Here is a 27098-nt window from a genome sequence, read left to right as displayed (position 1 = left end):
CGCCGGTGAGCTGCCTTGCAACTGGTTCCTGCTGATGTGCTTGTGAGAATCGCTAGCAGGGAAACGCTTGCACAGCCCCACTTGCTTTCCCGCCTTCCCTTGCTTATGATTATGTTTAGCTCCTAATCAGGAAGAGGCTGAATATCTTTTAAAAATGTAGTAGATTTTTTTGTATATCCTGGTCATTGGGGGTGAAATCTTAGATAAGGTGGCTACGAATTACATAATCAGTTTTCCAGCAACTTTTCCCAGTAATATCTACCTCTATTTGAGGTCCTAAATTTATTCTTCTCCCCTGCCATTCTGTTTTGAGATCTTCTGTCCGATCATCATGGTGCAGTAGCAAAACGTGCGCTAAACTTGGAGTCAGAAAATTAGTTGTGTATAATTTGGAAGATGTCACTTAACATCCATCAGCCATAATTGTCTAACTTGTGAAGTGAGAATTATAACATTTGCCTACCTCTCAAAGATCCTGTGAACATCAAGTGGATTTGATGATGAAAAGTATTTTGTAAATTGTAAAGGGTTAAACAAATGTTGGCTATTTCTTAGTCATCTTATTTCGGCTTTGGTGAAGAGGGTTGATTCTAGATTGTGAATTTTTTGGATAACAGTGGAGATGATAGAAATGAAAATATCAAAAGGGATCAATGTCTTGTTTCCCTGTCAACAGAACAAAGTATGTCTTTAGGAGGATGTCCTATATACTTTAACGTACACAAGAATCCCATGGACGATCTTGTCAAATGCAGATTCGAATCCGCAGATCTGAGTGGAACCCAAGAGTCTGCTTTCCTTCAGTCTCTCAAAGGATGCTCATACTGGTGGCCCCTAGACTGTACATTAAGTATCAGCAGATAAAAGAGAATTAGGTAAAGGGAGAAGGTAACACAAGTAAAGGAAGTGATGAAGACAAAGCCTTCTTGTCTGTTGCCCCTTCCTCTTGGTACTATACTGGTGTTAGTATAAGAGTAACATGTTAGGAAATATTTCTACTAATGTGGTTAAGTTTTTGAACGTGGCTTGTTGTTCTTAACCAAGCATATTTCTCAGGAAGTAAATCTAGTGCAAGAGAAAATGGAAGAAATTGTGGCCTAACTCAGAACATGCCAGCCCTGCTCTGAATCTTGTACTTACATGGTAAGACTCCAGGAAAATTCAATTTTGTAAAAGAAACAGTCTGTATTCTGCCAACTGGGAACTGATCCAATGATGATAAGATCATTAGCTCCTGTGACCTTAGCTGTATTTAAAGAGTATTCTCTTGGGACCCTAGTATAATATGTCTTGATTGGACATTCGTAAACTAACATCCTTGTCATTCACATTTAGAACCAAATGACTTCCTTCTAGCATTTTCACAGTGATTTGGTAGCCTGCCATGATATTATGCATTGTTCAGAATAATTTTCCATGTTACTGAGGTTGATTCCCCTGATTTATAGCTATTTGTGAAAATTGGCTCTCAAAGGGGTGGAAAAGTCAAGAAGAAAATAACTATTCCAAATAAAGAGCAGATGGTGAGAGTCTTGAAATATTGTTAGAATTCTATAAAGGAATAGGCTTATGATATAAGCTCTTGCTGACCCAATTCAAATGTATAACTATTTCACTTTTCTTATCTGACATCCAATGATATCTTGATGTCTTTGTTAGCTACTAAAATAACCGCTACTGAAAAAGTGCCATTGTGATTTGTAATAAAGCTACACAGGCATGAACTTTGTTGAGGCACTGTTCTCTAAAGTTTGCTGCTTACCTAGTCACTCCAGTTAGATCAGCAGAATCTTGGTTAAAATTACCTACAGAGGGACATATAGTGAAATGTTTATTTATACCAATAACTGGTGGCATCCTTTAGCTCACTGTTTTATATTTAAAGGAAAAAGAAAATCAGAGAACTAATTTTATTGGGTGAATCTTAAGTATATAACGAGAACTCTAACTTAGTTCTATACTATTGTAGAGTTTTTTAGATCATCAATATGCAGAGTACAAGAAAATAGAAATACTCAATAATTTGGAACTATCATTTATTTTCTATTTCCTTTGAAAGGATTTCTTCAGGGTCTTAGCTAAGTGTGGCTAAAGGGCAGATCTGTGCAGTTGTGCAGCCTATATCCAAACCTGTAGTTGTTACTGGTACCCAAACCCACTTCAAGTTCAACATTAGGCTTTTATTGCTCTGGACTGATCACGTCCATCTATAGGGATTTTTAAAAAGAGTAGTGAATTCTCATTCTTTTAATCCATAATTGTTCACAGGTCAAGTACTGAGTCTTTACCAAGAATACTTTTATAGTTTTTTAGCTATCTGTTCTTCACCGCACAAAACCTAAAGAATTGCCTTATGCCTCCAAAATGCATTGTGGGATCCTTGCCAACATTTGTTTGCTGAGATGGCCTCTCCCTTTCAATGTTTCATCTCACTCTGGGTGCCAGTGACTTTGCTGTCACTCTGAATTTGTACTTAAGTAGCTTCTCAGACCAATGTAATTTGGTAAAAACAGAAAAGACCCATACTGAGTGTCATCAGAGTTCCTGTTTTACCAAAAAATGGGGACTGCCAGATACCTTCTTTTACCACAGGAAGCTTTCCCATGTACTTATATATCCCTGACCTTGCCAGATCTGTTTGGTGATGATTAGTGATGAAACTGCCATCAAAGCAAGTAAGAGACAATCCCGAGCGTGAAGATCCTTGGACATCCTGGTCTCTGAATGGAGCCAGGCAGACAATTCGCCTCATTTATTAAGCCCTCCTGAGCCACTCAGCAGTTGTAAGGAAAATGTAGATTTACGAGCTTTTATGAATGCCCAGTGATATAATCTCTAATGAGTCTCCTTAGCCCTTCAGGTAAAATTCTTAAACAAGGAGAGTGGATGACATAACACAGGACTGTTCAATGTTTATGCTTAAGAAGATCCTATCAAGTACCTTCCTTAAACCTATCTTCAAAGAACAACATGAAACTCATCAAAATTCTGTTTTGGGTTCTCAGGTAACCTCCTTCCACATGTTTCTGTCCTCCCCCTCACATCCAATCGTCCTACTCACTGAGGAGTTACATAGCTACTTGAAGGCAGGGTCTTTTCTTATTTACCTTTCTTTAGCAGTGATGTTTGTTGAATGAATGAATGACTGCCCACTGAATTCGACTGGGATTTGCTGAGCAAAGTGCCTGTTTAAAGTGGTGTCTATGCTTCTCTAATGAAGACATCCGGATGGCCAACAGGCACATCAAAAGATGCTCAACGTCGCTCCTCATCAGGGAAATACAAATCAAAACCACACTCAGATACCACCTCATGCCAGTGAGAGTGGCCAATATCAACAAATCAGGAGACTATAGATGCTGGAGAGGATGTGGAGAAACGGGAACCCTCTTGCACTGTTGGTGGAAATGCAAACTGGTGCAGCCACTCTGGAAAACAGTGTGGAGGTTCCTCAAAAAATTAAAAATAGACCTACCCTATGACCCAGCAGTAGCACTGCCAGGAATTTACCCAAGGGATCCAGGACTACTGATGCATAGGGGCACTTGTACCCCAATGTTTATAGCAGCACTCTCAACAATAGCCAAATTGCGGAAAGAACCTAAATGTCCATCAACTGATGAATGGATAAAGAAATTGTGGTTTATATACACAATGGAGTACTACGTGGCAAAGAGAAAGAATGAAATATGGCCCTTTGTAGCAACGTGGATGGAACTGGAGAGTGTTATGCTGAGTGAAATAAGTCATACAGAGAAAGACGGATACCATATGTTTTCACTCTTATGTGGATCCTGAGAAACTTAACAGAAACCCATGGGGGAGAGGAAGGAAAAAAAAAAAAAAGAGGTTAGAGAGGGAGGGAGCCAAAACATAAGAGACTCTTAAAAACTGAGAACAAACTGAGGGTTTATGGGGGGTGGGAGGGAGGCGAGGGTGGGTGATGGGTATTGAGGAGGGCACCTATTGGTGTGAGCACCGGGTGTTGTATGGAAACCGATTTGACAATAAATTTCATATTAAAAAAATAATAATTAATTGGTGTCTATCATGTGGTTAACTATTACTGTGTAAAAATAATGTATTTTTTTTTTCACTGTATTCACGGAGATCAAGAAATCAGGGTGGGTAGAATTATTCGGTGTTTTTGTGGTTTATGAACCATACTTGTACTTCCTGGAGTAAATGCTGCAAATAATGACAAACCTAATTGAATATTGCATATTGCCTTCTTTCTACTTTCCCCAGGGAGGAGAGCCTCCTTTACCAGAAGAGATTTACGTTTCTTCCTGTTCACGTGGGAGTTATTTCAGTGTTTATCTAGGAGTTATTTCAAACACCTTCTCTCCATTTCTCACTCACTGCCTACTGATAACCAGAGAGTTTTGACTAAAACAAGGAACAGATGCTTCAATTTAGACATTTGCTGACTGTAGAATGGTCTACAAGTGATCTCACACATCTACCAGCTGAATCAGCAAAACAGATATAAATCAGCAGGAAGACTGTAGATCTCTGATGAATCCTGCAGGAATTCTATATTCAGTGGGTTATAAATACAGTTCACAAATACACAGAGAACTGAAAGAGTTTCCTTCTGTGCTTTTCTGAGTAGTCCCTGTGTCCTCTCCACCCAAATGTGCGCTCACATCAGTAATTCAAAAATCTAAAATCAACATGAATTCTATACAAGGAAAACACAGTATGTGCGGTTGGAAATAGTAGATCTAATCTATATTCCATGTTACAAGAGAAATAAATTTTAATCATGTTACTAATTCACGGACTCACCTGTCTTTCATGATTTCTAAATAAGAAAATCCCTCGGCTGTCCTGTGGAACCAAGAATTTAACAGGAATCCTGTTAAGTCAAGTATTTAACCATGCCTAGGTTATGCATGTGACTTATCAGACAACAGAGAAGCAGACAGATTTCCTGTTTATAGTTTAACATTCCAGACCGAACCATTTCAAGAGGAAAGAAGGGAAAATTTGATGTGACGGCATATTATAATGGCATCTCATTGTTTTTCTTTGTCTGTGAAACTCTGACTAAAAAAACTCACCTTATCTAAACTGTGTGAAACCTAGCCATCTGTTTTCAAACTCAGAATGGATGGAGCCTGCATGTACAGGACACTGGTCCGAATTGTGAAATGCTTGCTACTCATCCGTGCCCCCATTTATTCAGCAAACATTTATAAAGCCTCTTCTAGGACTCAAACACTGTGGGCTGAACATTTTTTTTAATTAAAAAACTCAAATTTCGAGGGGCGCCTGAGTGGCTCAGTCGGTTAAGCATCCGACTTCGGCTCAGGTCATGATCTCACGGTTCCTGAGTTTGAGTCCTGTGTCGGGCTCTGTGTTGACACCTCAGTGTCTGAAGCCTGCTTCGGACTCTGTGTCTCCCTCTCTCTCTGCCCTTCCCCAGCTCGCACTCTGTCTCTGTATCTCTCAAAACTAAATAAATGTTAAAAAAAAAAATTAAAAACAGTATCATTTAAAAAATTTTTTTAAATAAAAATAAAAAATTCAAATTTCTTCACTTGACCTTTCAATCAGAATTAGAGGTTTAAATACATGGCTATATTGCAGTGGAAACACAGTGGAAGGGATTATCAAATTCTCCTTGGAGGCAGGTCAGAGAAGTTTGCATGGGATTGACGTCTCTTGAAGGTGACAAGGAATCTGTTGGATGGGAAACAGTGTGCGATGCAGAAGGGAAACTAGGTAAATGCTTATCTCTGTCTACATGGAACTTCTAGAAGTTTGGGAAGCAAGTAGCTATTAAAATAGAAAACTCATGAATATAATAAGGCTATTTCAATATTAAATAGCCAATCCTATTAGATACGATGATATAAAATTTAGAAATAAGTGGAATCTTAGGATACCTGAGGGGCTCAATTGGTTAAGCTTCAGGCTCTTGGTTTCAGCTCAGGTCATGATCTCATGGTTTGTGGGCTCAAGCCATGTGTTAGGCTCTGTGCTGAGCCTGCTTGGGATTCTTCCTCTTTTCCACTCTCTCTGCCTACTCCCCACTCACGCTCTCTCTCTCTCTCAAAGTAAATAAAGTTAAAAAAAAAAAAAAAGAAGTGGAATCTTAAAGATCATCCAAATCAGCCCTTCATTTTAAAGACGGAGAAACTGGAGGTTTGCAATGTAAATGAGCTACTGAAGGTCACCCCATGCAGGTCAACAGAACCAGGATTCAAGCCCATGACTTCAGATGCTGAATGACATTCTATTTAACAGCATCATATCTGATCTGTTTCCTTTTATTAGTGGCATGAATCAGGATTATAGTATATTTGACTTCATTCAAATTTTTTAAATATCTAATCATTTAGGAGCCTACTAAATAGGAAAGGTTCTATATTCAGTAATTATTTGGAGTACTTCACACACACACACACACACACACACACACACACACACACACACCAAAACAAAAAAATGTAAATGCTGAATAGAAGGATTTACATGTGTCATGTAACAATAGACAGAATAATATTTTACATATGAATAATGCATTATACTTTACAAAGTGCTTTCATATGCATATTTTTCCTCCCACATCAGCTGTGTGAAGCAGCCATTACTGCCCCCATTGTACAAATTAGGAAATTGCAAGTGGCAAAGCCAGGGTTCAAATCCATATGTTCCCACTACCCTCGAGGGATTCTTGCTATTATGCTCCCATCCCCTCTTAACACATGAAATATGCAATAGATGCCCTGCATCTTCCCATATTGGTCAGGAATTTAACAATTGCTGGGACCTAGCACTTCTCAGGAAGCTTTTAATGAACACAAAGCTTTTAATAAACACAAAGTTTAGGACATGGTGTGTCACCTTCAACATTAAACTGTCAAAAGTTCAGAAAAAAGTAAAGCCAATGGATCACTGATGTAGTAATTAGTAAAAGTTTATTGTGTATACAGCAAGAAATTTGCAAATCGGGAGCACTCGAACAAAAACATGGAATGATGCTCAGAGGCATATTGTTATAAAGCAGTTCACAGAATATGGAGGCGGTAATTGTTTATTCTTCACAGTGACTGGTTACAGTATTAGAATTTTCTTAAATGAAAGGCACTTGGTTAGTGGTTACTTCATATCAATTTTGGGGAACAATTTAAGTTTCGCTTATAATCTTCATAGGCACAAGCATAAGCAACCCAAGTCAAGTTAGCCTCGCTTGTCTTGCAAAATAAACTAAATTAAGCTTTGTTTGGATGACCAAATTGGTTTTGTTTGCTCAGGGAATTTTCAAGTTTGGTCCCTGTTTGTGTTTGATTGCAGTCTAGCTGAGAGAGATGGGATTGAGATGAATGAAGCGTGGTATGATATCAGATAGGTGTTAATAAAAATCTAAATTTTTAGATTTGGCTGGCTTTAAATGAAGTCAGTATTCTCCAAATGCCAAATTACATCAAGGAAATCAAAGGCCAGCAGTGATTCATTTTGGAAATCCTAAATCTGAACTCTATCATCAATTTACTCTACATTATTTATCTTATTTAGTGCAATTTGCATGCATTAATAATTTGAAAGAATGCAATTATAAATGAAGAATAAGTGCACTATAATGCCAAATGCAAGATTGTGCAAAAATTCATGTCCATCTTAAAATCCAACAAGGGAATATTATTTGGTCTCAATGGATGTGAAACTAAGACTTGTCCCAGATCTAGTTTTCAAAACTCTTCAACTATAGAGGCATCAATCCTTTGGTGTTGCTGAGATATTCGCCTTGCACCAGCAGACCAATTTGAACTGTTGCATAGCAGTTGGTTACTAAAGAGAGGATTTTAGATAGTGCCCGAATTCCAAGCCAGAGATCTGAAAATTTTGCATGCCATCACTGATTTCCCCAATAGACAGCAAAATGTGCAAGATGCTATTTTGAAAATTAGTCCCATACTATATTTTTTTGAGTAATTTGAACTCATTTTCTAAATTATGCTGAAAAATAGTTTCTATTTTGCGAGGGTTGGCATGATTGTATTGCTTTGTTTCCCTGTTGCTCCACATTTTGCTATTTTGAAATCTTCACTTTTCCATATGTCATGGATAATGGCCAATTGTGTTAACTTCTGTGGAAATAACAAAGAAGTAGACAGTTGCTTCCCAAACAAAAGACTTGATTATATCTGAGTTGATTTTACCATAGTATTTTCACTACCTCTTGTTACTTAGTGTCACGTTGGGGACATTTGGTACTCCTGACTTTGATTACCTTTCACTCCATTTTAATTGATAGCAACATGATAATAGCCTACATCAAATTTCCACCTTTGGAAGACTTTGGCACAACGGTTCTCAAACTGGCCACACGTTGAAATCACCAGAGGTGTTTTAGGAAAACTACTAATGCCTGGGTCTCACCCGTTACCCATAGATTATGACTAAGTGGGTATGTGTTACAATCTTGGCAATGGGATGTTTAAAAACTTCCCGATGATTCTAATGTGCAGCCGTATTTAGAGAGGTTCCACTTAGTTTAGAAGGAATATTATTTAAAGGTAAGCCAGAGCAACTTTTTAAGAAATTACAAAGTCAATCTTTAGTCAAAACTTAGAAATATTACAGTCAATATAAAACTAACACTGTCATTGATAAAATCTAAGTACCATGCTACTTCTAGGCAGTAGTGTGCTAGTAAGTGGGTCTCTTGATTGTTTTTATGTTGGTGTAAATAATATTCTTAGTAAATTTAGCCAGTTGGTGTGCAAATCAATATCAACAGCTCTGAGATCTTGAGATCTTGTGAATTCTCTTCATTTTGAGGTATAATAAAATGACCTATTTTAACATCATGTTTGTTACTAAGTAAACAACAATAACTAAAGACAGTTCTCTAATGCTTTTCCTGTGCCAAGCACATTACATATACTTATTTATTCCTCACAACTCTTTGAGATATGTTCTATTATTATCCCCAGTTTTACAATGAAGGAACTGAGGGACACGGGGGTTAAGTAACTTGCCCAACGACACATAGCTAGTAAGCAGCAAATTGGAACTTGAACGAGGCAGTCTGATTGCTCTTAGCCACTATGTTATATTGGCAAGAGCTTTTTGTTCTATCAAAAAGAATTGAGAATCAAAATTATATTCTGAGACCATGTTTGAGTACTGCGGAGCTCTCGCTCCCTCCCCCCACTTCTGGTTGTTTGAAAATCTTTTCCAAATCTAGCAACACGTATCACCTGCTGAGACGATTATTTTGTCTTCCTCGTTATCAGCACAACTCCACCGTTACTGTTATGAAAACAGAAACTGCTCGTGCTTTTTGGACAATAGAGCAATTATATTTATTGAGGAATACATTTTATTGCAAGTCACATTACTACAACCTCTAAAAATAGCACCAGTTTAAAAACTCTCCTTTTTTTATGGGTTTCTCTAGCTGGAGCCAAAATAAATAAATAAATAAACACACCTCAGTTGTGATGTTTCTCAGACATGTGTTGACCGAATGCCCAGAGACAGAAGAAGACTTGCCAAGGGCAGGTTTGTTTGGTTTTTTTTTTTTAAAGGATTTTGTTTGGAAATAACTTTAAACTTGCAGGGAAGTTGCAAGAATCAAACTATTGCAAAGAAAACACGTGTAGCTTTTAGTCAGGTTAAGTTTTACCCTGTGTGCTTTATCAATTGCTCTCTTCATGGGTGTATGTACTAAATGTGTGCACACACACAAACACACATACTTTTCCTCTGAGTTTTTTTTAAAAAGTACATTGCATATATAATGGCCTATTACCCCCCAAATACTTCGTGTGTATTTCCCAAGAATAAGGATATTTTCTTACATAAACACAGCACACTTCAAACCTAATTTACCATTTGTATTTCAATTGACCAACTAACCTAATATTGTCCTTTGGAGCATTTGTTTTACCTCTAGTACAGGATCTAGTCTAGAATCACTTACTGTATTCAGTCATAACATATTCTGAATGTAACTTAATCTAGAACATTCCACAGAGCCTTTCTTTGTCTTCTATGACAATGATGTTTTTGAAGAATTCAACCGACACCACCCTCCTCTTTTTTTGAGAATGTTCCTCATTTGGAATTTGTCTGATCTTTCCCAGTGATTAGATCCAGATAAGGATTCCAGGCTGAAATACTACATAAATGATGTTCCTTCTCAGGGTATCAATTTTGAAGGCACATGTTCTTCTGCCCCTCATTGGTAATGTTAGGGGTGATTACCCAGTCAAGGGGTTATCCAATTTTTCCACTGCAAAGTTAAACTTTTTTCCCCTCATAACTCATCATCAATCTGTGAAGAGATACTTTCTTAAGATAGTTTCTTACCAAATGAATATCCTCCTAATCAAAATCTCCCTCTGGATTTAGCATTCATTGGCAATTCTTGCCTGAGCCAATATTTACAGTGATGGTTGAATAATGATGACTTCCATTTCTAACACTCCTTCCATATTTACCAGTCAGCCAATGGCATTCTGATGTAAGGGACACTCTTCTCTTTCTCCCTGTTATCATTATGGATTCATAGATCCTTATTTTTCCTTCAATGATTTATAAGTTATTATTTTTCTCAATTATTTTTCAAATTGTCCCAGTTTTTACCAAGGGGAGCACCTCCAAGCTGGCTTCCATGTTTTGGTGGCTTGCCTCTATTATTTTTTTTAAACACTTCCTTACTTTCTGGTATAACAAAATATTTCAGGCTCATCTTGTACCTACCCTGACATCCCATTAGAATTAGTTGTTTCTCCAAGGAATCCTCATTCCTTTTAGTAGGAAATGATATTGGTCACCAAGGTCTGGGCACTAAGTGGGCTCATTCCTACTGAGGTGTCATTGCTTCTAAGCTCTTTGGGCAGATTGAGCTAGGAAATATATGGGTGTATATACACATACACATAAATATGTGTATATACGCACACATAAATGCATGCAGGTATGCATGTACAATTAATACACATATGGACAAATATACGCATGCCTTAGAAACCATAAATTTACATCTGTTCCAATCCATTCTCACATGATTCTCTCTTGCCTGCCCCCCTCATTCGTTATGTTCCTCTTCCACAGTGAAATCCTGGCCCCTAACAACATCAACACACTTCTCATTTGCTCAGTCATACAATACATCTGAAATAGTTTCATTATTACTTGGGCACAGCAGTCACACTTCCTGCCTGTGAAAAATCAAATGGACCCAGTAATTCTATGCCCAGCTATTTATACAAGGAAGGAACTCAGAGGTCCACCAACAGCCTTGTACCAGAATGTTTATAGTAGCTTTATTCATCATGGCCAAAAACTGGATATAGGCCAGTTATCTTAAGAGAAGAATGGATAAGCAAACTGATATGTTCATGCAATAGAATACTACTTAGCAATAAAAAGAGCAAACTACTAATGCATGCAACAATATGGATGGATTTCAAAAGCATTATGCTGAGTTTTCAAAGGCAAACAGAAAGAACACATAATGTGTGATTCCATTTATATGAACTCCAAGAACAGGCAAAAATAATCTCTAATGGCACACCTTTAGAGATACTACAAGAAACAGACATGTTTCTAATAGAGAGGTGTTGCCAAGGAGGCAAAATAAAGGTTTAGCAACTGGCCTCTCGTCAGACAGAGGCAAATCCTGTCTCTATCACTTTGTGATTTTGCACAAGTTACTCTACACTTGTTTCCTCTTTCATAAAGTGGGAATAATAATAAGATCTACCTGCTAGGGTTGTTGTGTGAAGTTATATTAAATACGGCAACATGACATGTAAATCATCTGATAGAGAGTAAATGAACTTGGCACACAGTACACATATAACATTTGGTAGCTGTTATTATTAGCCTAGGATGTGTGTTCATACATTGTCCTATATGTGTGTACTGCTGGTTACATTGTCGCTAATCAGTGACAATGCTCAGGAAAGCAATGCAGAAATATTTACTAAGAACCCATCAGGTTTTCTATTAGTCTTTGATTTAGTGATCCCTCTCCTAGAAAAAGTAGTCGGCACAGTCAGATATATACATGAAGGCAATTTTTGCAAAATAATCTGTAATAACTCCAAACTGGGCATAACATAAAAATAGAACAGTTGTATTATAGAACCATAATAAATTATGGCATATCATTAGTTGAAATGTGGAAGAATCCTTGTGAAAGTTACAAAAAGCAGAATGCAAAAAAAGTATGAGCACTGTGGTTACAGATGAGTACTATTATGTCCACATGCACAAAGTGATAGCTCATACTGCGTAGAATGGAAGCAGTTGTTATCCTCTTTTTAAGATTTTTAAGGAGCACCTGGGTGGCACAGTCAGTTAAGCATCAGACATTGGCTCAGGTCATGATCTCTCCGTTCGAGGGTTCAAGTCTCCTTGTGTTGGGCTCTGTGCTGACAGCTCAGAGCCTGGAGCCTGCTTCGGATTCTGTCTCTCTGCCCTTCCCCTGCCCACACTCTCTCTCTCTCAAAAATAAATAAACATTAGAAAAAAAATAAGAAAAAAAGATTTTAAGAATTTTCCTGGTTACCTTTTCATTTAAAAAATGTATACTTTTTTGGATTAAAAATAATATTCTTTGTATAAAAACCCAAACATGAAAGAAAAGTATAATGTCAAAACCAAATGATAGAAACCAAATCGCTACTTGCTTTTGGTGGAAATGGGACAGGGCGGGACAGTGATTGGGAAGAGGCATGAGCAAACCTTCTGGGATTAAGGAAAGGCACCACTATCTTGATCGGGATGTGAGTTATATGGGTGCGTGAGTTTGTTACAATGGCTTGAATTCTACCCTTAATATCTGTGCATTTCATTGTCCATAAATTACCCCTCAATTTTCAAACAATTGGCTTGAGTAGAGGCTGCCCTTTTCGCTGGGATAGAACTCTGACTTAAATCCTTTCCTTGTAGTTTGTCTCGCTTCTGATCCTCTTCCCATTATGCTCCTGCTACCCCGATCAATACATTTACTTCCTTTTACTATCCAGTTACTTGCTTTACTTGCACTTCGATGCACAAAGTACAACATAAGTTAGAATTTCACAGATCACTAAATGACGTTATCAAGTATTTAGGTGTGGCCAGTATACATACTTTAATACAGTAAGGAAATGCATGCAAATCGAAAATGTTTCAACAACACTGAATTTTAGATTAATCCTCAGTTTAGACCTTTACCTCTCTGATCTATTAAGACAAAAGCAAAAACAAACAAATTGCAGTGTAGTCGGGCCTTGCCAACAAAAACCGTTGATTTCCAACATCAAATGATCAAATGCCACTTCAATGAGGAAATGATTTTCTCAGACCTTCTCATAAATTCTGGTGCAGACCACGCCCTTCATTTTACATTCCTTAAGAAAAGAGAGAGATTCATTGAGTATCTAAAACTCAAACTAGAAAACGGCAAATTTGCAAATAGCAACAGAAAGTAAAAACAAGCTCAGAACATTAAACTTAGAAAGAAATAGAATATCAATGTGTCAGTCTCCAGCAATTCAGAATTATAATAATTGAAATAGGAGAAACAGTTTTGAAGTCAATCTATGTTACTATAGAAGAATTTTCTTAAAGTGGCAGGTTTTTATGCATAATTTGCATGCATTTGACTCTACTAAAAGTGGATTTCAAAACTGTATGCATATCTGCATCATTTGAGGAACATTTAAAAATACTGATGGCTCCTTCTTCCCCTCCCAGAGATTTGCATTTAATTGATCTGTGTTGGGGCCATATATTGGTATTCACTTCCCATCTAAATCTATGTTGTAGGTAGGGATAAGAATCTCTAAACTATAGGGAAAAAAAAAAACATTTAAAATTACATGAATTTATATTCACTGTATGTATTAGTAAGCACAGAAGCAAAAACTTAAATCATTAAAGGCCATCCCATGCAACCCTGGTCATCATTCTTATCTGCTAACTAAAGGGTTTCCTATGAGCTGAGCTTAAATTATTGCCCTGGTTTAGTTCAAGTTCTTTGGATTCTTGAAAGCAACACACTTAGCTACAAATATTTTATAATTGAGCTGTTCAGGAATACTTTGCTTTTAAAACTTAGATTTGTTTTTCTCTTTGTGAATCCAAACTGGTGATATTTATACATACTTTTTTGACTTTACTATTATTTTAGGTGTTATTTCTAAAATAATGAATGGGCTTTGTTATTTCTAAAACCTTGGACCTATACTTGAAGTACTTATCGCTGAGTCTTCATGGTTAAAACATCACCTAATCATTAACTCTGACTTTATTCTTAGCCATTTTTATCTATTTGTATTGCAAAGGGGAAAAAAAAGAATATTTCGAAAAAAATATATAACCAGTTTCTCTATTTAAATAGCATTATTTTTGTATTTAGAAGTGAAAATATTCTTACCACTACCATTTTCCCATCCACCAACTTTCTTTTTATTGTTGTCTCTTTGTCATCCCATTTCTGCACTTGATTCAATGAGCCTCTTGACAAGGTTACAGTGCTCTGCAAAGACAAGTTCCCATAATCAAGTTGCTTGGACTTTGGTTGATTAAAGAAGCCGTTCATTCAGTATTGAATTGTTTTCATAATAGATGTCTCACGAGGTACGTTCATTTTTCTATTTTTACCTTATTTTATTTTTTTTTAAGTAGGCTCCACTCCCAACGTGGGGCTCAAACTCACAATCAAGAGCCTTGTGACTGAGCTAGCCAGTGCCCCCAAGTCACATTCATTTTCAGTGGAATGAAGTAGGTCTACCCTTTTGAACACTAATAGGAATAATCCTCTTGAGCCACAGACTGATCCAACTTTGAAGAGAAACATTAAAATTTACCTTTGTTTTCCTGTTGTCAGCTGTGGTTTCTTCAAACTCTTGGCCTAACTTGAAGGAGATCTCTGTATTTTTAAACGTACTTTCAGTTCTTATAGTTATAATATCCCCTTTCTTGCTGATGATCACTCGGGGTTTGGCCAAGTTTCCCAGTTTTCTGGTGGCTAACCCCACACCTGAAAATCAAGATAGTGTTAGAATTATGTTGACCAAGAGATATACCTAGAGAGACTACGAATGGCCGCCTTCTTTTATTTTTAAGTTTATTTTTTTATTTTGAGGGAGAGAGAGAGAGAGCACGCGCATGAGTGGGGAGGGGTAGAGAGAGAGTGAAAGAGAGAATCACAAGCAGACTCCTCACTGTCAATGCAAAGCCCAGTGTGGGCTCTAACTCATAAACTGTGAGATCGTGACTGAGCCCAACTCAAGAGTTGGATGCTTAACTGACAGAGTAACCCAGGGACCCCTGAATGGCCACCTTTTACGCTCAGTTGTGTTTCAGGTGTGGAGATGGCAGGTACTGTCACTCACTACCAAGGACCTCCTCCCACGTTTAACCACCTCGTGGAAATACATGTCCATAGACTTAAATAGCTGAGGTTTTATTATTACAAAAGTAACGTCTCCAGATTTTAAGTAAAAGCGTTCAGCCTAAATAGTGCAATTTATCCACTTTTACCGCATCCAATCCCACAGACTTTGAAAATCACTAATATTTTCTGTGGATCATTCTGGACACTTTGGTTTTACTTATAAATAGTATAGGTATATTTTAAGTGAGACTGTGACGGATATACACTGTTCTATGATTTTTCCCCTCAGTAATATTGTGGATATAGAAAAGCCCCCACATCCTTAATAGAATCTCATTTCTGAAAATTTTTTTTCTGGCCCTTAAGTTTAGCTGGTAAGAAAAAACTTTCCATTTTTCTTCAAGATCTGTACCATTGCAAATGATCATAGGTAACTGATTTTTTTTTTTAATTTTCTGTATCTGAAAACAAAAACAAAACTAGATTCCTGTTTTATTACTATTACTACTAAGGCTATAGAAATACATGGAAAGAAATGTCAAATGAGAGAATACATGAAGGAAAAACTAGTTTTGCCTATATGTGTATATATGAATTGTTATGTTTCATAATAGATGTCTATGTCTATATATATATATATATATATATATATATATATATATATATATGTATGATCTCTGCAGTAGAGTCTGAGAATATATACTTTACCAAACCCCTAGGTGATCTTATGCATTCTAAATTTGAAAATGACACACTTAGGGAGTCCTTCATTGAGACTCTTGTATTTTGCTTCTTCCTCAGATATTAGGTCACGTCCATAACTCTAACCAACCTCGTAGTATGGATCTATCCCGATGGGTTCTCATAGTTTTCTAGGCAACATAACATGATTTTGCTCATTTTACCTAAAAATAGAATCTTTCTCATAAGCTTTCTGAACAGTTAAGTAAAGCTACAGACACTTTGACAAACATGGCAACCTGGGTCATTTGACATCAGTTTATATTATATTTACACAGCTCTGGAAATTTCCAAAGACTCTTCAAACTTATTGTGCTCATATGGAACATTCTCTTTTTTTTTTTAAGTTTATTATTTATTTCTGAGAGAGAGAGAGAGGGAGGGAGGGAGAAAGAGAGTAGGGGAGGGGCAGAGACAGAGAGAGAGAGAGAGAGAGAGAGAGAGAGAAGAGAATCCAAAGTGGGCTCTGGGCTGATAGCAGAGAGCCCAATGTGGGGCTCAAACTCACAAACTGCAAGATCATGACCTACGCCAAAGTCGGAAGCTTAACTGACTGAGCCATGCAGGTGCCCCAAACATTCCCTAGAATTAGTATAAAATAAAGCTGATACAACAAATGACTGGATTTTCCATCTTCATCCACTGCTCCAATCCAGGAAAGTCTGAAATTAGTGTAAATTTCTGGTTTACCTAAACACTAAAATTTTAGGTTGAGGTTTTCTATTCACTTTAGTATATTCAACTGCCTATTTTATGAGCACTTCAGTTGTTATAAAACTAACCTTCAGAAAAGCCAAAGGATGGGTTGACTAAGCCTCTAAGATTTCTTGCCTCTAGGTCTGAAAGCAAAGCCCTACTGATATGAAACTACTCTTGAAATCAGTGGAAGTTCCATGTATTTAAGCAGCTCTTATTTAGGTTAAAATCTATTAAAATATCCACAAGCAAAATGCAAATAAATTATTTGAATTCCACAATAGAAGACTAATTCCAGAAAAGGATTGTACTTTCCCAGAGTCCTGGAAAAGGAATTAAAAGGAAATAGTCATGAAGCTTTCTCAAAAATGATCTTCTCAACCAGAAAAACAAAAACATTTCTTACCCAGAGCTTTCATGTAATCATCAAAGTTCTCACTGGAGACGAGTTTCCAGGTGCCCAGGAATCTGTTGCTCATTGCGATGGATGAGAATTCAACACAGTTCTAGATGAGATTCAGGAGATTCAAATAAGATGCTGAAGCCTCAGAAGATTCTTTTCAAAGATGTCCAAAGCATGTGACTCTCACAGAGACCCAATGGGGAAAAGCAGTGTCAGGACTCGGCAATGAATCGTCCATTAGGACAAAAGAAAGCCCCACATAATGTTTCCTTTAGTCTCCAAAAAATTTTATAAAGATCAATGAGAGTACTATTTGAACCTTCAAAAATTTTTTTTGGTCAATCTTACATTTTTAAGAAGTGCTTAGTCCTTAATGCTTTGGAAAAGACTCCATGAATTGAATCTTATACCAAATTGAATTATATGAGCATGAATGAGTGTGTGTGTGTGTGTGTGTGTGTGTGTGTGTGTGTGTGTGTGTGTTTAGGCATCTTGGTCACTCTCAATCCTGAGTCTGCAAAATTAAGAATTCTTATTGAAAGAGAAGAAAGGGAGGAAAATGTCCATGAGTATTGTGATATCCGCCTCAAATATGTAGTGGGAGAGAAATGCAGGGGACCAGTGTGAGGAAGTATTCATAGGTAAGGGAGGCTTGGCATAGTTCACATATCCCAGGCGGGCTGAGTGGGCAGACAATACGGTCAGTCTATTACAACAGAGCACAGAAATTGTATTCATGGATGGACAAGAAGTAGCACCAGAACACGCTCTTAGACCGCAGCAAAGATTTTCATCTAAAAAAACCTTTCAGTCTAAATTAAGCAGGTTCTTAGTTAATATAACAACTTTGAATGTAAAGCCTTTAAAATAAATCTACAGTTTTATAAAGAGAAGGATTTTCTATATAAATAATACTAATGTATATTGAGAGTTTGTTACGGGCCACTGTGCTAACTGCTTGTCAGGGATTATTTCCCTGAATTCCCTCAACACCTCCCAGAATTGGGTACTGTTATTACATCTATTTTACCAATGAGAAAACTGAAGCTTGGGGAGGTTAGGTAACTTGGAGGTTTGAACTTGCATTGTTCCCCAGCCTGGACTCTGGACCGTTATCTGACACTGCTCCCTTTATACCACATATGCACCGAGGCCTTGGCCAAAGGTCAGATCATACTGACATCCCCATGACTAGATAGAGACATTCATTCTCACCCCCCAAATCAGTAGAGGACAAAGTCAAGAGATGAGGCATCCAGGCTACTATGGTACATCAGAGCCTCAGTCTTGACCAGGGGGAGCAGATATAAAACCACTTCAAATATAAATGTTGCTCTTGGGAATACTTTTTGCCGTCATGCCTTTTCCTAGTGGTTTTCTAGATTGGCATTAATCCTGATTGTAAGACAACGGATATTACTAGGTTTTATATATTTGTACACAGGTTGGCACTATTCACAACAGTGGGAAATTCATCATGGGGAAATATCCCATGATCAGTTTGCTCATAACAGGTAGAATTGCTGGCCTCTAGGGTTTAGGTTACAAATGTTATAGCTGTGCCATAACCATTGCACTTATGTGGTTAGAGTCCAGGTTGGGTCAAAAATATGGAATCTTATACAGTGATTCCAAGCCTCACCTTACATTACTCATGCGTGGATAACTCAAAGTGGAAATGAAATAGTGACTAGAAAAATTCCTGAGCTAATCAGCTAACCCAATCCTAGACCCAAGAGAATATAACTGGAGGAAGGATATTGTACTGGAATAGAAGAAATAGCTATGAAAAAAAGGGCTTTTGATTAGCAAATGTGTTATTTTCTTAACCAAACAAAGGAGAGCTATATGAATTTTAGGCAGTTCCTGTGTTGCTTATAGGAATAGCTGTGGATTGAAAATATAAACATTGAGCTATATATTAGCGAGGCTTATAACTTTGAAGCAATTTTAAACAAAGAAAAGAATTTTCTATTTTAGCTTATCAGCAATATACTGACTGCTAGAATTAACCAGATATATTCATACCAAAATAAAATTCTGAGACTCATATGTGAACCAAAGGCACAGATCAAAGCAATGAGAGAAGATCCAAACTAAACCAGGATTAAGATATTGAGTCACTCTTACCTAAGAAAGCTATCAATATCCTAGTGACAGAGTGGATAATAAACACCAGGGCCACATTATAACTAGATACATATATTTATACTTGAACTAAATGTAGTCTGTTTACAGCATGGATTCACCTTTCATAGATTTATTGCCTATGTAAATTCTCAAGAAAAGGGGAGCTACTTGAATCATACACTGAAGAGAATGTCCAGAGATCCAAACAAAATAGATAAAGAAAGTTTGCTCTAGATAATATGTTAGGTAAATATCTCTCACATATTGTCTTCAAGCTGTATCCCATTATATATTTGGGAAAGTGATAACCAATCATCCTATGGTAAATGAACAAAGAATTCATGATCACTCATTTGAGTGCCAAAAATCTGACTCCATTCCTTTCATTCATTTAATTGCAAAAAATATTGAAAGCCTACTAAGTGTTAGGCACTGTTCAAGGTTAAACATCATTGAATAAAATTCCATGCCCTTGTGGAACTTACTTTCTATATTAAAATTAGTATATAGTCTGAAGTTATTTGCAAAATAGCAATACTGGGATCATAACTGGGGGCAAGAAAAATATGTCAAACAATGGGTCACTATAAATAATGGTCATTTTTTAAATGTTCATGTTTTTAATAACTGAGAAAACAAAAAAGGACCTTAGAATTTTCACATCCTCATAATAGGTGAGGAAATTAAACTAACTTTACAACTATGACATCTTAGAAAAGATGGATGATTTTTTAAAAAATTCTTCAAGGCATCAAAACTACACAAAGGCAGAGAAAAATTAAGGGTCTAGGATTTGGGTGAAAAAGGAAAGCCCAGAGGAACAGTCCCAATATTTGGGGCAGATCCCTGCCTTTCTACGATCTCTGAATTCTGCAAAAGGCAAGTGAGAGGCACAAGTCTGAAGAATGTTTATAACTGTGTTACAGAGTTAGGGGAACAATGAGGGAGAGTCCTGGTTCGTCATCATGCTTTGGTTTGGGACATTGAAAGGTTGCAGCATAGGGGAGAAGGTGAATTAAACAGGCCTGTGCTAGCATCAATTCCATTCTCAAAATTAGTTTAGTATGATCTGGACAGCCAGTGAACCTCGCTACCAGCCAGAAGCAAAGGAAGATAATGTCACCGTAAGTCTAAATTATTTCTACAATTTTTTCACATACGTTGTCAATCAAAAATAAATAGAACAGAGAGACAGGAAAATATGCTCAAAAAGCAAAAGAAACAAGAGTCAATAGAGATAGATGATTGACAAAGCGGATAAAAATAAAAACAAATATGTTATAGAAAATATCAAGACCAAATTTTTTTGGAAGCGCTTTTCCATTTATTTGTTTGATAATTATTTATTTGTTTGTTTTTCTCTTTTTAAATTTTTTAAATTTATTTTTTAATTTACAAGCAAGTTAGTTAGCATATAGTACTATAGTGGTATCAGGAGTAGATTCCAGTGATTCGTCCCCTATGTACAACACCCAGCACTTACCCCAACAAGTGTCCTCCCTTATGCCCCTTACCCATTTAGCCCACCCCCCCCCCACAACCCCTCCAGCAACCCTCAGTTTGTTCTCTGCATTTAAGAGTCTCTCATGTTTTGTCCCCCTCCCTGTTTTGATATTATTTTTGCTTCCCTTCCTTTATGTTCATCTGTTTTGTATCTTAAATTCCTCATATGAGTGAAGTCATATGATATTTGTCTTTCTCTGCCTGGTTAACTTCGCTTAACATAATACCCTCTAGTTCCATCCAAGTAGTTGCAAATGGCAAGATTTCATTCTTTTTAATTGCCGAGTAATACTCTATTGTGTGTGTGTGTGTGTGTGTGTGTGTGTGTGTGTGTGTGTGTGTGTACACAACATCTTCTTTAGCCATTCATCCATCAATGGACATATTAACTCTTTCCATACTTTGGCTATTGTTGATAGTGCTGCTATAAACATGGGGGTGCATGTGCCCCTTCGAAACAGCACACCTGTATCCCTTGGGTAAATACCTAGTAGTGCAATGGCTTGGTCTAGGGTAGTTCTATTTTTAGTTTTTTGAGGAATCTCCATACGGTTTTCCAGAGTGGCTGCACCAGTTTGCATTCCCACCAACAATGCAAAAGAGAACCTCTTTCTCCACATCCTCGCCAATATCTGTTGTTGCCTGAGTTGTTAATGTGAGCCATTCTCACAGGGGTGAGGTGGTGTCTCATTGTGGTTTTGATCTGTATTTCCCTGATGATGAGTGACGTTGGGCATTTTTTCACCTAAGACCAAAAATGTTTAAGACTAATAAAAATTGGCAAACTTTTAGCAAGATGGACTTAAAAAGAGAGAGGGTAAAAGTTATTAATTGCAGGAATAAAAAAGGATATATCAGTATATCCTATAGTTATTAAAAATTATGGTTATATAACACAGTAATTTAAAAGATCATAAGAAACTTAACAGGAACCCATGGGGGAGGGGAAGGAAAAAAAAAAAAAAAGAGGTTAGAGTGGGAGAGAGCCAAAGCATAAGAGACTGTTGAGAACTGAGAGCAAACTGAGGGTTGATGGGGGGTGGGAGGGAGGAGAGGGTGGGTGATGGGTATTGAGGAGGGCACCTTTTGGGATGAGCACTGGGTGTTGTATGGAAACCAATTTGACAATAAATTTCATATATAAATAAAAAAAAATAAAAGATCATAAGAAAATAATAGGAGCTACTTCATGCCAATAAACTTTAAGATTTAAAAGAGACTTACAGGGGCGCCTGAGTGGCTCAGACGGTTAAGCGTCCGACTTCTGCTCAGGTCATGATCTCGCGGTCAGTGAGTTCAAGCCCCGCGTCGGGCTCTGTGCAGACACCTCAGAGCCTGGAGCCTGTTTCAGATTCTGTGTCTCCCTCTTTCTCTCTCCTCCCCTGCTCATGCTCTGTCTCTCTCTTCTCAAAAATAAATAAATGTTAAAAAAATTTTAAGAGATTTATAAACTCCTTAGAAAACACAATTTACCAAAAATAATACAAGAAGTAAAAAATGTGAATACTCCCAAATCCATTATTATCACTATGGTTAAAATTGCTCTCACAAAGATACTCTGGGCCTGTGAGCTTCACCAATGAGTTCTTACAAATATTTCTGAAAAAAATAGCACCAATCTTACACAAAATCTTCCAGAGAATAGGAAAGAAAGTATTAATTTCCAACTTGCTTCCACCAGGTGTTCGTATGTACTCTTTTCCTGGAATGTTTAACCACTCCCATGTGTTTAATCCTTAAATCTCAGCTCAATCATATTTTCCTACCCTTGGGTTGACATCCTTTAGATTTCAATTCAATCATCTTTCTTAACTTCTTCTTGTATAACATCATTTAACAGTTACTGCAATGGCAATTTTTATTAATTTTGGATGTTATTTGATTAATATGTATATCACCCACTGAAGTCTTGATTCCATACAAGTGGGGAAAACATGTGATTTCACTCGTGTAGTATCCCAAGTACATGACAGTCAATAAATATTTGTTGACCGACTGAATGAAGAAAATACAAAATTTTCTACTTATAGGGGTTATTATTTGCATTAAATCAGATAATAAATAACATGAAAGCATCTAAAATTGGTGCTTATGATCAATAATATTGTTCTGCTAAACTTCCTTCTCTCCTCTCCCTCCCCTGCCTTTTTTTTCTTGCCTTTTTCACACACACTGGAAGCATGGAGAAAGCAAAGGCGGTGGGGCACGTCTAAGTGTGAAACTTAATGGCAGCACTCATTCTCTCACTGGTCACTCTTTTAGTGGCACTTTTTTCCGTGTCCAGGATGACAAGACCATAGCACACCACTTGGAAAGTGCACATAAGTTGATTCCAAGACTCATTGTACATATTCTCACCTGCATGCATGTAGACAATTACTCGACACAAATTTATTGAACTGAGGTAGCACTGGAGAGTACGTGGTGAGTGAAACAGCAACAGTTCCTGCCCATATGGGCCTTATATCCTAGTTAGGAAGACAGACATTAAACAAACGGTCAGAGACATATTAGAATATCCAATTATTATTTTCCTTTTTCCCAATTATTATTTTTTATCATTTGCAGATGGAGGTAGTGAGGATATCACTAAAGAGCCAACCATTATTATGTAGGAAGATCCCTTATGAAATGGTTTAGACACCAGATGCCTTGAGACTGATGATCTCATTTATCTTTAGAACTCAGCCACTAAGGCATCTGGTGCCCCCACCGGAGACAGCTATTTGACAGAAGGTGACAATGGCACTTCAGGCTTGATATCTTCCTATTACATGTTTCAGATGAGTGTTTTTCTCTACGTTTAACAATATTGAGATTATAGTTGCTGTCTTAATGCAAATCATTTCTTGTAAGCTCCTTAGTCACCAGTGGATATTCTATCTTTTGGTTGCTATGGTGACAGTTGCTGTGACATTTACACTGCTCAAAGGTGGTTAATAGCTTGTCTTTTGTTGAATGGCAATAAAGAGAGGGAAGTAGTTTCTGATTCCTCCAAACAATGCATTAAGCTTTGTTTTTTCTAGACGGTAACGTACATGGCCTCTTGCAAAATCTAGTCTAAGATTTCAAATCATTATTCCTAATAGAACACCTGAGAATTAAAGTTACTCATTCACTGGGGAGGAAATAGAAGATAATTTCTGCATCTCAGCTTCTTTTGTTAGTCATTACAGCATATACTAAGCTGGCCACAGTTTTTTATTCAATTTGCATTTTTTCCTCTTAGTGAGAAAGTGACGTTCACAGCATTAAAGTAGGCTGTACTTTTCAGGCATTAGCATAAAGAGCCATAGGAAATACTTTTTAGGACTTAGCCCATCTGCTCCCTTACAGCTGATGGGAGAAAGGAATCCCTGAAAAATAATTCACTTGCAAAGGATAGTGAGAAGCGTTAGCATGTCTAGCTTTATTTCATAAGGAATAAATATAAACTCATAACAGTTAAAGTGATTTTCTAATCATGTATTACACAGATAGCCTACCTTTTTTCCTACTTTATTTCCTTAATTATGTCTTACAAATGTTTTCAATAATTGAGATGGTATAAAGGCCTTGAGAGAAAGTATTATTTACACACACACACACACACACACACACACACACACAGGTAGACATACATGCATACACACACAGTATTCTCCCTAAATGTTCAATTTAGAAATCTTAAGAACCTGTAGGTTTGGGATTAGGTTGTTTCCTGATATTTCACCCTAATTTTCCAACTACACAACTCTGTAAAGCAAATAGACTCCATTTTGCAAAGGAGAAAATCAAAGTGGTTAAACAGCTCACGCTTGCTCACATAGGTGTCCACGACAGAAGCAGGATTCAATTGGCTCTCACTGCTTCTCCAACCCCATTCATTTCACTTCACTGCAGTGCATCTCTGGGGTAACAGACAAGTCTGATTCTAGCATGGGGCTGGTGTCTAGATGGTTCCTTCCCAGCCTTGTCCGTCTCCAAAACTTACACAGGATCTAGATATCAGATTTTAAAATAGGCAAACCAGGGGTGCCTGGGTGGCTCAGCTGGGTAAGCGTCTGACTTTGGCTGGGGTCATGATCTCCTAGTTCATGGGTTCGAGGCCCCCATTGGGCTCTATGCTGGCATCTCAGAGCCTGGGCCTGCTTTGGATTCTGAGTCTCCCTCCCTCTCTCTCTGCCCATCCCCCACTCACACTCTCTCTCTGTCAAAAATAAATAAACGTTAAAATTTTTTTTTAAAAATGGGCAAACTATATTTTCCCTAAACGTTCAATTTAGAAATCTTAACCTGTAACTTCAGGATTAGGTTATTTCCTGATATTTCATCCTAATTTTTCCATCTAGATTACTATCTTTGGCATAGTTAGTTATTTTTAAGGCCAGTGAAGAAAAGCATGGACTTTTATGTTTATTGCATTTTTGTGCAAAAATTTATGAAAATTAAAACACTAAGAAGGTTCAAAACAAATTATTTTGTCAGTGTTATTTTCGTTCGTGGCTTATAAAAACTACTATTACTTCCTTCATTTCAAACCCTTTCGGAAAGTGAACAAATAATGGCTTTTCATTGCTCAACTCACTATAATGAAAAGCTCCATTATTTCCAACACAAGTTAACAAATATGACACACTATTATTTACTTACAGATAGATAATGATAAATCCTGTACAACTTGACAGATACGTTATCATTTACTTACAGATATAGGATAACTTTTGAAGGCAAGTCAAATATACCAAGTGACTGATCATGTGAAAGTCCTTAGGAAAGACTAATAATGATTCTTAGTATAAGCATCAGTGACCTTTTTTCTACAGAAATTTTGACGTGCGTTGACTGAGAATAAAAGTAAAAGCAGTAGGGTTTCAAGATGCCAGCCTATTTATAACATCAAAAGTTGTGAGCTCTGTGCCTAACATGTGTTGTCAGAGTAAGAATTTGTTGAGTCAATGATTTCCTCAGGAGTAGTATGTTTTATTCTACCTAGTAAAGACACAACACGAGGCTTTTGTTTCACTTAAGTTCTTTGTACTTTGAGCTGTGGCATAAAGAGGAGAGAAATGAGTCTTGAAAATTGAGACCTGTAGTATTGTTTTCTTAATTATGCCTCCGTAAATCCACAGATCTAAATGAGTAAGTGCCTAGTGCTTTTTAGAGTAGTATCTTCTTCCTAACGGTTGTGGGAAACCCTAATGGTTGTGCTCTGAGGTGTTGCTAAAGTGGCCTATCATTTGCACGCCCCTTGCAATCAGACTGTGTTCTGATTAAAGAAGGATTGGCCCGTGTCCCTCTTTGTGCAAGGACACATTGGGGGTTGAGAGTCCCTTTGACCTCTGGGGAGCAAGCGTGGTCACAGTTTGTACACACTTGAGTCCTTTAGGTAGGACAGGCCCAAGTCCTGTGGGAATGCCTGTCATCGCCCACATCCAGCAGCTGTGTGGCCACCACCAAGCCCATCACTTCAGGTGCACAGCTGTGTGCTTAGGCGTCTTCAGGGTTTTATATGACAATCCTAGATCCTCTCCTTGGCCTAATTACTTTCCTTGATTTGGTTCCCATGCTTATTCGTTTTATAGATTACCTTTCAATTTCATCCCTACAAAGGCAGCCATACCCCGCAGTTTGCCTAGGGCAGCCCCCATTTTTGCCTGTTGTCCAAGGGTAATTATTGATACAGTCCCTTTCCACTGTAGACAACAAATTACATGGACATTCTACTTTAGCCCATATTAAACCTAACTCTCACGACTTATTTTTGACTGACTGCTATCAGTTTGGAATTTAAGGTACAACATGGTATTTACATAATTCTTCCTCTTTTCTCTAAACCCTGAGAGTACTTCCTAGTAACAGTAGTTAATGAAATTATTAAGGGACTTTGTGTAGCTCTAGATATTATATTCTTACCAGGAACTTAGAAATTCAGTACTGGCATTTAATATAAGGTCATTCTGCAAAGACTAAGTTGTAAACAGTGGTGACAGGTGTACTGGCCTGATTATTTTAAATGGGCTTATGGACGAGTGAGACAATAATTATTTCAAATGTTCTTCTACAATAATTCAACCACAGTGCCACAGTGTATAATGTCCAGGCTGTGTTTTGTGCTCTATCCATCTATATAAGCAGGGCTAGCCTTCTGCAAAAACAGAAAGTCAGCATGTTGGTTTCCAGCATCTGTACTGCCCAAAGTAGTTCCTAGTGGTTGTATCTGCAGTGTATTGGACCCTCTTTGAGGTCACAGGAATTTCAACAGAGCACTCTGACAGAATGCCTTAACTT

General features: G+C 37.4%; 1 protein-coding gene and 1 long non-coding RNA gene across 2 annotated transcripts in view; one reads left to right on the top strand and one right to left on the bottom strand.

Moving 5' to 3' along the window:
* LOC147572019 (uncharacterized) overlaps window positions 1-27098 on the top strand; it is a 270675-nt gene that overhangs the window by 121879 nt on the left and 121698 nt on the right. The window lies entirely within an intron of this gene.
* On the bottom strand, window positions 11264-23510 carry LOC112859412 (myelin P2 protein). The gene is made up of 5 exons (XM_025922624.2): window positions 23187-23510; window positions 17199-17298; window positions 14826-14998; window positions 14393-14494; window positions 11264-13364 (listed from the first exon to the last, which is right to left on the bottom strand). The coding sequence occupies exons 1-5, from the start codon at window positions 23190-23192 to the stop codon at window positions 13314-13316; spliced, it is 432 nt and encodes a 143-aa protein (XP_025778409.2). The 5' UTR covers window positions 23193-23510; the 3' UTR covers window positions 11264-13313.

This window comes from Puma concolor, chromosome F2 (assembly GCF_028749965.1).
Source record: "Puma concolor isolate L17-30 chromosome F2, mPumCon1.1.hap2, whole genome shotgun sequence".
Classification (NCBI taxonomy): domain Eukaryota; kingdom Metazoa; phylum Chordata; class Mammalia; order Carnivora; family Felidae; genus Puma; species Puma concolor.
Note: the sequence above shows the minus strand (reverse complement) of the source record. Positions and strands in the feature narration are given on the sequence as shown.